Genomic DNA, 16,856 nt, shown 5'->3' with positions numbered 1-16,856 from the left:
TTCCTAATAAATTCAACTGCAATACCAACCAATCCCACTGCATTGCCAGATTTCATCTTCCTCTTCCTCTTCGATCTTCACCAAACCACTCTCTATGAATCTCCAGCCTTGCATACCATCTACCACTCTATCATCAAATGCGTTTAACAATCATTCAAAACACTCACTCCATCTCTTCCTCACATCATCACTACCTGTTGTCCCTTCCCCCTTTGCCCTCTTCACTGTTCCCATTTGTTGTTCTCTTGTCTTTCACACATTATTTACCTCTTTCCAAAACATCTTTTATATTCTCCCTAAAGTTTAATGATACTCTCTCACCCTAACTTAACTCTCTTCTGCCCTTTTTTTCAGCTCTTACGCTTTTGTCTTGACCTCCTGCCACTTCCTCTTTCCATCTCCCAATCATTTGCACCCCTTCCCTATAAGTACTGCCCAAACACCTCTCTGTTCTCTTTCACTAGCAACTGTACTTCTTCATCCCACCACTCACTACTCTTCCTAATCTGCCCACCTCCAACATTTCACATGCTACATGCATCTTTTGTACTTGCCATCATTGCTTTCCCAAATACCTCCCATTCCTCAACCACTCCCCTCACTTCATTTGCTCTCACCTTTTGACATTCTACACTCAATCTCTCCTGGTATTTCTTCACCAAGTCTCCTTTCCAAGTTCACTTACTCTCACCACTCACTTTTTGACACTGTTTCCTCTTTTTCAAAAACCTCTAAAAATCTTCAACTTTGCCTCCACAAGATAGTGATCAGATATCCCAACAGCTGCCCCTCTCAGCACATTTACATCCAGAAATCTCTCTTTAATGCACTTATCAATTAATCTTTAATGATGCATGTTTACCTCTCCTAGTTATATATGTATACTTTTGTATAGCTCTCTTTTCAAACCAGGTATGCCCAATTAATCTTTTTTCAGCATACAACTCCACGCGCTCCTCACCATTTCCATTTATAACACTGAATACCCCACGTGCACCAATTATATGCTCAACTGCCTCACTGCTTACCTTCGCACTCAAATCACCCATCGCTAATACCTGGCCTTGTACTCCCAAACTGCTGATACATTCACTGAGTTGCTCCCTGCCTCTCATGATCTTCCTTCTCATGGGCAGGTGCAGAAGCATCAAGAATCACCCATCTCTCATCATCTACTTCCAATTTTACCCACATCTACACAGAATTTACTTCCTTACACTCTATAACACACTTTCACAACTCTACCTTCAGGAGTAGTGCTACTTTTTCCTTAGCTCTTGTCCTCTCATCAAATCCTGACTTTACTCCGATGACATTTCCAAACCATTCTTCTTGTTTACCCTTGAGTTCTGTTTCACTCAGAGCCAGAAAATCCAGGTTTCTTTCCTCAAACATACTTTTTATCTCTCCTCTCTTCTCATCTTGGTTACATTCCCACACATTCAGACACCCTAGTCTGAGCCTTCGAGGAGGATGAGCACTCCCCACCTGGCTCCTTCTGTTTCCTCTTTATAAATTGAAATACAAGAAGGGGAGGGTTTCCAGACCCCCCCCTTCTATGACACGCAGGAAATATGGAATATGTTATCATTTTCAATTGTTCTCTTGTCATCAAAATTCCCAAATCTTTCATGTGGCTCTCTGAACCATCAAACATACCTGACTTCACAACCTTTACATCAATCCCACTAACTATTCCACAAAACATCATGTTTAAGAATTACCTTTGTTGACCAGGGGGCCCCTAGTTATAACCCTAAAGGCTGGATAAGACCAAAGTTGCCTAATTCTCTAAAGAAGATATGCTACCCTGCAAGTCCAGTTTATACATTTAATGTAAAGTTGCACATAAGAACATATATGTATGTGTGTGTGTGTGTATATGTGCATGTGTATGTGTGTGTGTGTGTGTGTATATATATATATATATATATATATATATATATATATATATATATATATATATATATATATATATATATTTTTTTTTACCTCGTCGCTGTCTCCCGCGTTTGCGAGGTAGCGCAAGGAAACAGACGAAAGAAATGGCCCAACCCCCCCATACACATGTACATACACACGTCCACACACGCAAATATACATACCTATCCCTGGGGATGAAAGAATAGGGGTGAAAGAATACTTCCCACGCATTCCTCGCGTGTCGTAGAAAGCGACTAGAGGGGACGGGAGCGGGGGGCCAGAAATCCTCCCCTCCTTGTATTTTTTTAACTTTCTAAAAATGGGAAACAGAAGAAGGAGTCACGCGGGGAGTGCTCATCCTCCTCGAAGGCTCAGATTGGGGTGCCTAAATGTGTGTGGATGTAACCAAGATGTGAAAAAAGGAGAGATAGGTAGTATGTTTGAGGAAAGGAACCTGGATGTTTTGGCTCTGAGTGAAACGAAGCTCAAGGGTAAAGGGGAAGAGTGGTTTGGGAATGTCTTGGGAGTAAAGTCAGGGGTTAGTGAGAAGACAAGAGCAAGGGAAGGAGTAGCAATACTCCTGAAACAGGAGTTGTGGGAGTATGTGATAGAATGTAAGAAAGTAAATTCTCGATTGATATGGGTAAAACTGAAAGTTGATGGAGAGAGGTGGGTGATTATTAGTGCATATGCACCTGGGCATGAGAAGAAAGATCATGAGAGGCAAGTGTTTTGGGAGCAGCTGAATGAGTGTGTTAGTGGTTTTGATGCACGAGACCTGGGTTATAGTGATGGGTGATTTGAATGCAAAGGTGAGTAATGTGGCAGTTGAGGGAATAATTGGTATACATGGGGTGTTCAGTGTTGTAAATGGAAATGGTGAAGAGCTTGTAGATTTATGTGCTGAAAAAGGACTGATGATTGGGAATACCTGGTTTAAAAAGCGAGATATACATAAGTATACTTATGTAAGTAGGAGAGATGGCCAGAGTGCGTTATTGGATTACGTGTTCAATTGACAGGCGCGCGAAAGAGAGACTTTTGGATGTTAATGTGCTGAGAGGTGCAACTGGAGGGATGTCTGATCATTATCTTGTGGAGGCTAAGGTGAAGATTTGTATGGGTTTTCAGAAAAGAAGAGTGAATGTTGGGGTGAAGAGGGTGGTGAGAGTAAGTGAGCTTGGGAAGGAGACTTGTGTAAGGAAGTACCAAGAGAGACTGAGTACAGAATGGAAAAAGGTGAGAACAATGGAAGTAAGGGGAGTGGGGGAGGAATGGGATGTATTTAGGGAATCAGTGATGGATTGCACAAAAGATGCTTGTGGCATGAGAAGAGTGGGAGGTGGGTTGATTAGAAAGGGTAGTGAGTGGTGGGATGAAGAAGTAAGAGTATTAGTGAAAGAGAAGAGAGAGGCATTTGGACGATTTTTGCAGGGAAAAAATGAAATTGAGTGGGAGATGTATAAAAGAAAGAGACAGGAGGTCAAGAGAAAGGTGCAAGAGGTGAAAAAAAGGGCAAATGAGAGTTGGGGTGAGAGAGTATCATTAAATTTTAGGGAGAATAAAAAGATGTTCTGGAAGGAGGTAAATAAAGTGCGTAAGACAAGGGAGCAAATGGGAACTTCAGTGAAGGGCGCAAATGGGGAGGTGATAACAAGTAGTGGTGATGTGAGAAGGAGATGGAGTGAGTATTTTGAAGGTTTGTTGAATGTGTTCGATGATAGAGTGGCAGATATAGGGTGTTTTGGTCGAGGTGGTGTACAAAGTGAGAGGGTTAGGGAAAATGATTTGGTAAACAGAGAAGAGGTAGTAAAAGCTTTGCGGAAGATGAAAGCCGGCAAGGCAGCAGGTTTGGATGGTATTGCAGTGGAATTTATTAAAAAAGGGGGTGACTGTATTGTTGACTGGTTGGTAAGGTTATTTAATGTATGTATGACTCATGGTGAGGTGCCTCAGGATTGGCGGAATGCGTGCATAGTGCCATTGTACAAAGGCAAAGGGGATAAGAGTGAGTGCTCAAATTACAGAGGTATAAGTCTGTTGAGTATTCCTGGTAAATTATATGGGAGGATATTGATTGAGAGGGTGAAGGCATGTACAGAGCATCAGATTGGGGAAGAGCAGTGTGGTTTCAGAAGTGGTAGAGGATGTGTGGATCAGGTGTTTGCTTTGAAGAATGTATGTGAGAAATACTTAGAAAAGCAAATGGATTTGTATGTAGCATTTATGGATCTGGAGAAGGCATATGATAGAGTTGATAGAGATGCTCTGTGGAAGGTATTAAGAATATATGGTGTGGGAGGCAAGTTGTTAGAAGCAGTGAAAAGTTTTTATCGAGGATGTGGGGCATGTGTACGTGTAGGAAGAGAGGAAAGTGATTGGTTCTCAGTGAATGTAGGTTTGCGGCAGGGGTGTGTGATGTCTCCATGGTTGTTTAATTTGTTTATGGATGGGGTTGTTAGGGAGGTGAATGCAAGAGTTTTGGAAAGAGGGGCAAGTATGAAGTCTGTTGGGGATGAGAGAGCTTGGGAAGTAAGTCAGTTGTTGTTCGCTGATGATACAGCGCTGGTGGCGGATTCATGTGAGAAACTGCAGAAGCTGGTGACTGAGTTTGGTAAAGTGTGTGAAAGAAGAAAGTTAAGAGTAAATGTGAATAAGAGCAAGGTTATTAGGTACAGTAGGGTTGAGGGTCAAGTCAATTGGGAGGTGAGTTTGAACGGAGAAAAACTGGAGGAAGTGAAGTGTTTTAGATATCTGGGAGTGGATCTGGCAGCGGATGGAACCATGGAAGCGAAAGTGGATCATAGGGTGGAGGAGGGGGCGAAAATTCTGGGAGCCTTGAAGAATGTGTGGAAGTCGAGAACATTATCTCGGAAAGCAAAAATGGCTATGTTTGAATGAATAGTGGTTCCAACAATGTTGTATGGTTGCGAGGCGTGGGCTATGAATAGAGTTGTGCGCAGGAGGATGGATGTGCTGGAAATGAGATGTTTGAGGACAATATGTGGTGTGAGGTGGTTTGATCGAGTAAGTAACGTAAGGGTAAGAGAGATGTGTGGAAATAAAAAGAGCGTGGTTGAGAGAGCAGAAGAGGGTGTTTTGAAATGGTTCGGGCACATGGAGAGAATGAGTGAGGAAAGATTGACCAAGAGAATATATGTGTCGGAGGTGGAGGGAATGAGGAGAAGAGGGAGACCAAATTGGAGGTGGAAAGATGGAGTGAAAAAGATTTTGTGTGATTGGGGCCTGAACATGCAGGAGGGTGAAAGGAGGGCAAGGAATAGAGTGATTTGGAGTGATGTGGTATACCGGGGTTGACGTGCTGTCAGTGGATTGAATCAAGACATGTGAAGCGTCTGGGGTAAACCATGGAAAGCTGTGTAGGTATGTATATTTGCATGTGTGGACGTATGTATATACATGTGTATGGGGGTGGGTTGGGCCATTTCTTTCGTCTGTTTCCTTGTGCTACCTCGCAAACGCGGGAGACAGCGAAAAAAAAAAAAAAAAAAAAAAAAAATCAAGAAAAGTAAAACTTACCGATTTGCGGAGCTCATTTGCAAAATTCATACTCTCAATGACAGGGAGATAGGCTGTAACGTTCCAAGATGTTGAACCCTCTGTTATATCACCATCAACAATGCGTCCTTGCCTTTTATTGATGACACTGTACATCTTTCCCACTACTTCTGATGTCACACTGATCACACATGAATACATGGCACAAACTAGTCTTTGACACTGTTGCTCAAAAGCTTTTCTGAGTGTGTCTTTTGAAAGGGAAATAATCTGTCCTGATGAGATGCCAAGGGAAGGTAACTGTTCCTCCCCATTATTTGGTGTCGGTGCTAAACTCCAGTCTTCAATAATGAAACACACACCCATTAATGGTTCCTCACATAGTGGACCAGCTGCAGTAGCTATCTGAAATCCAGTCACAAAATTTGTGTCGTAAGTAGCCAAAGGAGAGTCTATTAAAGTTGCCTTCTCCCATAACGAAGGTCGAGGGTATGACTGGATACGATTTAACAAGATGTTTGGTCCACAACCATTTGGTCCAAAACTCCAAATTTCATCAACAGCATTCTCCCATTTCTGATCAGCAGCTTTAAATGCCTTATCTAGGAGCATCTTTACATCTGTTATTGCTTTAAAAGTTTCTTGGTTCAATTTCTGACGATTTTCCAAAGCTTTGCTTAAAGCAGCCACCTGCAAAAATGATTGTTTTCCATCCTCCTGTCTTGAAATACCATTCTCATCCACTTCACTGTCTACATCTTCCTGGACATTAGGTATATCAGTGACTACAGCACCAGCCTTAGAAACAAGCTGTAACAATGCTTCATGTTGTATAAGGAGTTTTGTGACAGCATCAGGCAAAGGTACAGCTCTGCAGCGTAGTTTTCCTAAACGACCATTCACTTCCACCATGCCCAGAGGGTCAGATTTATCCACCTGCAACAAAGTTTAATGAATAGCATAAAATTCTGTGTCCTATCAAATTAAAGGATCTGACCTAAAGGCAGCACTACATATAAATCTGTTATGTGATAGATAATACACAGCATCAGCAGTGCCCATTTACCCAGTTTATGTAAAGAAAAAATACATCATTTATAATGGAGGAGGATACATATGTACTTCATATAACTTAATGATATTCAACACAAAAAAGGAACAAACAACAATATTCTTCTGAATTACAATTTTTTTCATTATCAATTACATTTTTCACATTCAAGAGAGAGTAGCACTTACACAATCATTCCAAAATATTTCAATTAATCCTTAAACAATGGGTGTTAGTAAAAAAGAATGTACATATAGTTTTGATTGGTTCTCAGTGAATGTAGATTTGTGGCTGGGGTGTGTGATGTCTCCATGGTTGTTTGATTTGTTTATGGATGGGGTTGTTGGGGAGGTGAATGCAAGAGTTTTGGAAAGAGGGGCAAGTATGCAGTCTGTTGTGGACGAGAGAGCTTGGGAAGTGAGTCAGTTACTGTTCGCTGATGATACAGCACTGGTGGCTGATTCATGTGAGAAACTGCAGAAGCTGGTGACTGAGTTTGGTAAAGTGAGTGAAAGAAGAAAGCTGAGAGTAAATGTGAATAAGAGCAAGGTTATTAGGTACAGTAGGGTTGAGGGTCAAGTTGATTGAGGGGTAAGTTTGAATGGAGAAAAACTGGAGGAAGTGAAGTGTTTTAGATATCTGAGAGTGGATTTGGCAGCAGATGGAACCATGGAAGCGGAAGAGAATTGTAGGGTGGGGGAGGGGGTGAAAATTCTGGGAGCGTTGAAGAATGTGTGGAAGTTGAGAACATTATCTTGGAAAGCAAAAATGGGTATGTTTGAAGGAATAGTGGTTCCAACAATGTTATGTGGTTGCGAGGCATGGGCTATGGATAGAGTTGTGCAGAGGAGGGTGGATGTGCTGGAAATGATATGTTTGAGGACAATATGTGGTGTGATGTGGTTTGATCGAGTAAGTAATAATAGGGTAAGAGTGATGTGTGGTAATAAAAAGAGTATGGTTGAGAGAGCAGAAGAGGGTGTTTTGAAATGGTTTGGTCACATGGAGAGAATGAGTGAGGAAAGACTGACCAAGAGGATATATGTATCAGAGGTGGAGGAAACAAGAAGTGGGAGACCAAATTGGAGGTGGAAAGATGGAGTGAAAAAGATTTTGAGTGATCGGGGCCTGAACATGAAGGAGGGTGAAAGGGGTGCAAGGAATAGAGTGAATTGGAACGATGTGGTATACCGGGGTTGACATGCTGTCAATGGATTGAACCAGGGCATGTGAAGTGTCTGGGGTAAACCATGGAACGACAAAAGAATGGCCCCAAAACCCCCCCACAAAAACAATGTAAAAAACATAAATTCCAAAAAAACACCAAATAAAACATTCCCAAAAAAATTAAAGGGGGGTTTTTAAAAAAAAATTTTTGGGGGGGTTTTTTGGGGGGTTGGCCCTTTAAAAAACCCCGGGGTTAAATTAATTTTTTTTTTTTTCCCCCTTTAAATTAAAAAAAATTTTTTTTAAAAAAATTTTTTTTCCCCCAAAAATAAAAAAAACCCCCAAAAAAAATTTTTTTTAAAAATTTTTTTTAAAATTTTAAAAATTAAATTTTAAAATTTTTTTTTTTTGGGGGAAACTGCCCTTTTTTTCAGCTCTTACGCTTTTGTCTTGACCTCCTGCCACTTCCTCTTTCCATCTCCCAATCATTTGCACCCCTTCCCTATAAGTACTGCCCAAACACCTCTCTGTTCTCTTTCACTAGCAACTGTACTTCTTCATCCCACCACTCACTACTCTTCCTAATCTGCCCACCTCCAACATTTCACATGCTACATGCATCTTTTGTACTTGCCATCATTGCTTTCCCAAATACCTCCCATTCCTCAACCACTCCCCTCACTTCATTTGCTCTCACCTTTTGACATTCTACACTCAATCTCTCCTGGTATTTCTTCACCAAGTCTCCTTTCCAAGTTCACTTACTCTCACCACTCACTTTTTGACACTGTTTCCTCTTTTTCAAAAACCTCTAAAAATCTTCAACTTTGCCTCCACAAGATAGTGATCAGATATCCCAACAGCTGCCCCTCTCAGCACATTTACATCCAGAAATCTCTCTTTAATGCACTTATCAATTAATCTTTAATGATGCATGTTTACCTCTCCTAGTTATATATGTATACTTTTGTATAGCTCTCTTTTCAAACCAGGTATGCCCAATTAATCTTTTTTCAGCATACAACTCCACGCGCTCCTCACCATTTCCATTTATAACACTGAATACCCCACGTGCACCAATTATATGCTCAACTGCCTCACTGCTTACCTTCGCACTCAAATCACCCATCGCTAATACCTGGCCTTGTACTCCCAAACTGCTGATACATTCACTGAGTTGCTCCCTGCCTCTCATGATCTTCCTTCTCATGGGCAGGTGCAGAAGCATCAAGAATCACCCATCTCTCATCATCTACTTCCAATTTTACCCACATCTACACAGAATTTACTTCCTTACACTCTATAACACACTTTCACAACTCTACCTTCAGGAGTAGTGCTACTTTTTCCTTAGCTCTTGTCCTCTCATCAAATCCTGACTTTACTCCGATGACATTTCCAAACCATTCTTCTTGTTTACCCTTGAGTTCTGTTTCACTCAGAGCCAGAAAATCCAGGTTTCTTTCCTCAAACATACTTTTTATCTCTCCTCTCTTCTCATCTTGGTTACATTCCCACACATTCAGACACCCTAGTCTGAGCCTTCGAGGAGGATGAGCACTCCCCACCTGGCTCCTTCTGTTTCCTCTTTATAAATTGAAATACAAGAAGGGGAGGGTTTCCAGACCCCCCCCTTCTATGACACGCAGGAAATATGGAATATGTTATCATTTTCAATTGTTCTCTTGTCATCAAAATTCCCAAATCTTTCATGTGGCTCTCTGAACCATCAAACATACCTGACTTCACAACCTTTACATCAATCCCACTAACTATTCCACAAAACATCATGTTTAAGAATTACCTTTGTTGACCAGGGGGCCCCTAGTTATAACCCTAAAGGCTGGATAAGACCAAAGTTGCCTAATTCTCTAAAGAAGATATGCTACCCTGCAAGTCCAGTTTATACATTTAATGTAAAGTTGCACATAAGAACATATATGTATGTGTGTGTGTGTGTATATGTGCATGTGTATGTGTGTGTGTGTGTGTGTATATATATATATATATATATATATATATATATATATATATATATATATATATATATATATATATATATATATATTTTTTTTTTTTTTTTACCTCGTTGCTGTCTCCCGCGTTTGCGAGGTAGCGCAAGGAAACAGACGAAAGAAATGGCCCAACCCCCCCCATACACATGTACATACACACGTCCACACACGCAAATATACATACCTATCCCTGGGGATGAAAGAATACTTCCCACGCATTCCTCGCGTGTCGTAGAAAGCGACTAGAGGGGACGGGAGCGGGGGGCCAGAAATCCTCCCCTCCTTGTATTTTTTTAACTTTCTAAAAATGGGAAACAGAAGAAGGAGTCACGCGGGGAGTGCTCATCCTCCTCGAAGGCTCAGATTGGGGTGCCTAAATGTGTGTGGATGTAACCAAGATGTGAAAAAAGGAGAGATAGGTAGTATGTTTGAGGAAAGGAACCTGGATGTTTTGGCTCTGAGTGAAACGAAGCTCAAGGGTAAAGGGGAAGAGTGGTTTGGGAATGTCTTGGGAGTAAAGTCAGGGGTTAGTGAGAAGACAAGAGCAAGGGAAGGAGTAGCAATACTCCTGAAACAGGAGTTGTGGGAGTATGTGATAGAATGTAAGAAAGTAAATTCTCGATTGATATGGGTAAAACTGAAAGTTGATGGAGAGAGGTGGGTGATTATTAGTGCATATGCACCTGGGCATGAGAAGAAAGATCATGAGAGGCAAGTGTTTTGGGAGCAGCTGAATGAGTGTGTTAGTGGTTTTGATGCACGAGACTGGGTTATAGTGATGGGTGATTTGAATGCAAAGGTGAGTAATGTGGCAGTTGAGGGAATAATTGGTATACATGGGGTGTTCAGTGTTGTAAATGGAAATGGTGAAGAGCTTGTAGATTTATGTGCTGAAAAAGGACTGATGATTGGGAATACCTGGTTTAAAAAGCGAGATATACATAAGTATACTTATGTAAGTAGGAGAGATGGCCAGAGTGCGTTATTGGATTACGTGTTAATTGACAGGCGCGCGAAAGAGAGACTTTTGGATGTTAATGTGCTGAGAGGTGCAACTGGAGGGATGTCTGATCATTATCTTGTGGAGGCTAAGGTGAAGATTTGTATGGGTTTTCAGAAAAGAAGAGTGAATGTTGGGGTGAAGAGGGTGGTGAGAGTAAGTGAGCTTGGGAAGGAGACTTGTGTAAGGAAGTACCAAGAGAGACTGAGTACAGAATGGAAAAAGGTGAGAACAATGGAAGTAAGGGGAGTGGGGGAGGAATGGGATGTATTTAGGGAATCAGTGATGGATTGCACAAAAGATGCTTGTGGCATGAGAAGAGTGGGAGGTGGGTTGATTAGAAAGGGTAGTGAGTGGTGGGATGAAGAAGTAAGAGTATTAGTGAAAGAGAAGAGAGAGGCATTTGGACGATTTTTGCAGGGAAAAAATGAAATTGAGTGGGAGATGTATAAAAGAAAGAGACAGGAGGTCAAGAGAAAGGTGCAAGAGGTGAAAAAAAGGGCAAATGAGAGTTGGGGTGAGAGAGTATCATTAAATTTTAGGGAGAATAAAAAGATGTTCTGGAAGGAGGTAAATAAAGTGCGTAAGACAAGGGAGCAAATGGGAACTTCAGTGAAGGGCGCAAATGGGGAGGTGATAACAAGTAGTGGTGATGTGAGAAGGAGATGGAGTGAGTATTTTGAAGGTTTGTTGAATGTGTTCGATGATAGAGTGGCAGATATAGGGTGTTTTGGTCGAGGTGGTGTACAAAGTGAGAGGGTTAGGGAAAATGATTTGGTAAACAGAGAAGAGGTAGTAAAAGCTTTGCGGAAGATGAAAGCCGGCAAGGCAGCAGGTTTGGATGGTATTGCAGTGGAATTTATTAAAAAAGGGGGTGACTGTATTGTTGACTGGTTGGTAAGGTTATTTAATGTATGTATGACTCATGGTGAGGTGCCTGAGGATTGGCGGAATGCGTGCATAGTGCCATTGTACAAAGGCAAAGGGGATAAGAGTGAGTGCTCAAATTACAGAGGTATAAGTCTGTTGAGTATTCCTGGTAAATTATATGGGAGGATATTGATTGAGAGGGTGAAGGCATGTACAGAGCATCAGATTGGGGAAGAGCAGTGTGGTTTCAGAAGTGGTAGAGGATGTGTGGATCAGGTGTTTGCTTTGAAGAATGTATGTGAGAAATACTTAGAAAAGCAAATGGATTTGTATGTAGCATTTATGGATCTGGAGAAGGCATATGATAGAGTTGATAGAGATGCTCTGTGGAAGGTATTAAGAATATATGGTGTGGGAGGCAAGTTGTTAGAAGCAGTGAAAAGTTTTTATCGAGGATGTGGGGCATGTGTACGTGTAGGAAGAGAGGAAAGTGATTGGTTCTCAGTGAATGTAGGTTTGCGGCAGGGGTGTGTGATGTCTCCATGGTTGTTTAATTTGTTTATGGATGGGGTTGTTAGGGAGGTGAATGCAAGAGTTTTGGAAAGAGGGGCAAGTATGAAGTCTGTTGGGGATGAGAGAGCTTGGGAAGTAAGTCAGTTGTTGTTCGCTGATGATACAGCGCTGGTGGCGGATTCATGTGAGAAACTGCAGAAGCTGGTGACTGAGTTTGGTAAAGTGTGTGAAAGAAGAAAGTTAAGAGTAAATGTGAATAAGAGCAAGGTTATTAGGTACAGTAGGGTTGAGGGTCAAGTCAATTGGGAGGTGAGTTTGAACGGAGAAAAACTGGAGGAAGTGAAGTGTTTTAGATATCTGGGAGTGGATCTGGCAGCGGATGGAACCATGGAAGCGAAAGTGGATCATAGGGTGGAGGAGGGGGCGAAAATTCTGGGAGCCTTGAAGAATGTGTGGAAGTCGAGAACATTATCTCGGAAAGCAAAAATGGCTATGTTTGAATGAATAGTGGTTCCAACAATGTTGTATGGTTGCGAGGCGTGGGCTATGAATAGAGTTGTGCGCAGGAGGATGGATGTGCTGGAAATGAGATGTTTGAGGACAATATGTGGTGTGAGGTGGTTTGATCGAGTAAGTAACGTAAGGGTAAGAGAGATGTGTGGAAATAAAAAGAGCGTGGTTGAGAGAGCAGAAGAGGGTGTTTTGAAATGGTTCGGGCACATGGAGAGAATGAGTGAGGAAAGATTGACCAAGAGAATATATGTGTCGGAGGTGGAGGGAATGAGGAGAAGAGGGAGACCAAATTGGAGGTGGAAAGATGGAGTGAAAAAGATTTTGTGTGATTGGGGCCTGAACATGCAGGAGGGTGAAAGGAGGGCAAGGAATAGAGTGATTTGGAGTGATGTGGTATACCGGGGTTGACGTGCTGTCAGTGGATTGAATCAAGACATGTGAAGCGTCTGGGGTAAACCATGGAAAGCTGTGTAGGTATGTATATTTGCATGTGTGGACGTATGTATATACATGTGTATGGGGGTGGGTTGGGCCATTTCTTTCGTCTGTTTCCTTGTGCTACCTCGCAAACGCGGGAGACAGCGAAAAAAAAAAAAAAAAAAAAAAAAATCAAGAAAAGTAAAACTTACCGATTTGCGGAGCTCATTTGCAAAATTCATACTCTCAATGACAGGGAGATAGGCTGTAATGTTCCAAGATGTTGAACCCTCTGTTATATCACCATCAACAATGCGTCCTTGCCTTTTATTGATGACACTGTACATCTTTCCCACTACTTCTGATGTCACACTGATCACACATGAATACATGGCACAAACTAGTCTTTGACACTGTTGCTCAAAAGCTTTTCTGAGTGTGTCTTTTGAAAGGGAAATAATCTGTCCTGATGAGATGCCAAGGGAAGGTAACTGTTCCTCCCCATTATTTGGTGTCGGTGCTAAACTCCAGTCTTCAATAATGAAACACACACCCATTAATGGTTCCTCACATAGTGGACCAGCTGCAGTAGCTATCTGAAATCCAGTCACAAAATTTGTGTCGTAAGTAGCCAAAGGAGAGTCTATTAAAGTTGCCTTCTCCCATAACGAAGGTCGAGGGTATGACTGGATACGATTTAACAAGATGTTTGGTCCACAACCATTTGGTCCAAAACTCCAAATTTCATCAACAGCATTCTCCCATTTCTGATCAGCAGCTTTAAATGCCTTATCTAGGAGCATCTTTACATCTGTTATTGCTTTAAAAGTTTCTTGGTTCAATTTCTGACGATTTTCCAAAGCTTTGCTTAAAGCAGCCACCTGCAAAAATGATTGTTTTCCATCCTCCTGTCTTGAAATACCATTCTCATCCACTTCACTGTCTACATCTTCCTGGACATTAGGTATATCAGTGACTACAGCACCAGCCTTAGAAACAAGCTGTAACAATGCTTCATGTTGTATAAGGAGTTTTGTGACAGCATCAGGCAAAGGTACAGCTCTGCAGCGTAGTTTTCCTAAACGACCATTCACTTCCACCATGCCCAGAGGGTCAGATTTATCCACCTGCAACAAAGTTTAATGAATAGCATAAAATTCTGTGTCCTATCAAATTAAAGGATCTGACCTAAAGGCAGCACTACATATAAATCTGTTATGTGATAGATAATACACAGCATCAGCAGTGCCCATTTACCCAGTTTATGTAAAGAAAAAATACATCATTTATAATGGAGGAGGATACATATGTACTTCATATAACTTAATGATATTCAACACAAAAAAGGAACAAACAACAATATTCTTCTGAATTACAATTTTTTTCATTATCAATTACATTTTTCACATTCAAGAGAGAGTAGCACTTACACAATCATTCCAAAATATTTCAATTAATCCTTAAACAATGGGTGTTAGTAAAAAAGAATGTACATATAGTTTTGATTGGTTCTCAGTGAATGTAGATTTGTGGCTGGGGTGTGTGATGTCTCCATGGTTGTTTGATTTGTTTATGGATGGGGTTGTTGGGGAGGTGAATGCAAGAGTTTTGGAAAGAGGGGCAAGTATGCAGTCTGTTGTGGACGAGAGAGCTTGGGAAGTGAGTCAGTTACTGTTCGCTGATGATACAGCACTGGTGGCTGATTCATGTGAGAAACTGCAGAAGCTGGTGACTGAGTTTGGTAAAGTGAGTGAAAGAAGAAAGCTGAGAGTAAATGTGAATAAGAGCAAGGTTATTAGGTACAGTAGGGTTGAGGGTCAAGTTGATTGAGGGGTAAGTTTGAATGGAGAAAAACTGGAGGAAGTGAAGTGTTTTAGATATCTGAGAGTGGATTTGGCAGCAGATGGAACCATGGAAGCGGAAGAGAATTGTAGGGTGGGGGAGGGGGTGAAAATTCTGGGAGCGTTGAAGAATGTGTGGAAGTTGAGAACATTATCTTGGAAAGCAAAAATGGGTATGTTTGAAGGAATAGTGGTTCCAACAATGTTATGTGGTTGCGAGGCATGGGCTATGGATAGAGTTGTGCAGAGGAGGGTGGATGTGCTGGAAATGATATGTTTGAGGACAATATGTGGTGTGATGTGGTTTGATCGAGTAAGTAATAATAGGGTAAGAGTGATGTGTGGTAATAAAAAGAGTATGGTTGAGAGAGCAGAAGAGGGTGTTTTGAAATGGTTTGGTCACATGGAGAGAATGAGTGAGGAAAGACTGACCAAGAGGATATATGTATCAGAGGTGGAGGAAACAAGAAGTGGGAGACCAAATTGGAGGTGGAAAGATGGAGTGAAAAAGATTTTGAGTGATCGGGGCCTGAACATGAAGGAGGGTGAAAGGGGTGCAAGGAATAGAGTGAATTGGAACGATGTGGTATACCGGGGTTGACATGCTGTCAATGGATTGAACCAGGGCATGTGAAGTGTCTGGGGTAAACCATGGAAAGTTCTGTGGGGCCTGGATGTGGAAAGGGAGCTGTGGTTTCGGTGCATTAGTACATGACAGCTAGAGATTGAGTGTGAACTAATGTGGCCTTTGTTATCTTTTCCTAGTGCTACCTCACACACATGAGGGGTGAGGGGGTTGTTATTTCATGTGTGGCGAGGTGGCGATGGGAATGAAAAAAGGCAGACAGTATGAATTATGTATATGTGTATATATGTATATGTCTGTGTGTGTATATATATGTATACATTGAGATGTATAAGTATGTATATTTGTGTGTGTGGACGTGTATGTATATACATGTGTATGAGGGTGAGTTGGGCCATTCTTTTGTCTGTTTCCCTGCGCTACCTCGCTAATGCGGGAGACAGCGACAAAGCAAAATAAAATAGAATATTATTATTATCATTATTTTGCTTTGTCGTTGTCTCCCGCGTTAGCGAGGTAGTGCAAGGAAACAGACAAAAGAATGGCCCAACCCACCCACATACACATGTATATACATACACATCCACACACGCAAATATACATACCTAAACATCTCAACATAAACATATATATACACACACGGACATATACATATATACACATGTACATAATTCATACTGTCTGCCTTTATTCATTCCCATCGCCACCTCACCACACATGAAATAACAACCCCCTCCCCCCTCATGTGTACGAGGTAGCGCTAGGAAAAGACAACAAAGGCCACATTCGTTTACACTCAGTCTCTAGCCGTCATGTAATAATGCACCGAAACCACAGCTCCCTTTCCACATCCAGGCCCCACAGAACTTTCCATGGTTTACCCCAGACGCTTCACATGCCCTGGTTCAATCCATTGACAGCACGTCGAACCCCGGTATACCACATCGTTCCAATTCACTCTATTCCTTGCACGCCTTTCACCCTCCTGCATGTTCAGGCTCTGGTCACTCAAAATCTTTTTCCCTCCATCTTTCCGCCTCCAATTTGGTCTACCATTTCTCCTCGTTCCCTCCACCTCTGACACATATATCCTCTTGGTCAATCTTTCCTTACTCATTCTGTCCATGTGACCAAACCATTTCAAAACACCCTCTTCTGCTCTCTCAACCACACTCTTTTTATTACCACACATCTCTCTTACCCTATTGTTACTTACTCGATCAAACCACCTCACACCTCATATGGTCCTCAAACATCTCATTTCATGCACATCCACCCTCCTGCGCACAACTCTATATATAGCCCACGCCTCGCAACCATACAACATTTTTGGAACCACTATTCCTTCAAACATACCCATTTTTGCTTTCCAAGATAATGTTTTCGATTTACACATTCTTCAAAGCTCCCAGAATTTTCACCCCCTCCCCCACCCTATGAT

At 41.6% G+C, this 16,856-nt stretch overlaps 1 protein-coding gene across 1 annotated transcript in view; it reads right to left on the bottom strand.

Moving 5' to 3' along the window:
* LOC139749169 (elongation factor-like GTPase 1) overlaps positions 1-16,856 on the bottom strand; it is a 125,355-nt gene that overhangs the window by 10,022 nt on the left and 98,477 nt on the right. The window contains exon 10 of the mRNA XM_071662825.1: positions 13,201-14,115. Within this exon, the coding sequence (XP_071518926.1) occupies positions 13,201-14,115 (915 nt within the window). The remainder of the gene's footprint in view (positions 1-13,200; positions 14,116-16,856) is intronic.

Source organism: Panulirus ornatus, chromosome 6 (genome assembly GCF_036320965.1).
Source record: "Panulirus ornatus isolate Po-2019 chromosome 6, ASM3632096v1, whole genome shotgun sequence".
Classification (NCBI taxonomy): domain Eukaryota; kingdom Metazoa; phylum Arthropoda; class Malacostraca; order Decapoda; family Palinuridae; genus Panulirus; species Panulirus ornatus.
Note: the sequence above shows the minus strand (reverse complement) of the source record. Positions and strands in the feature narration are given on the sequence as shown.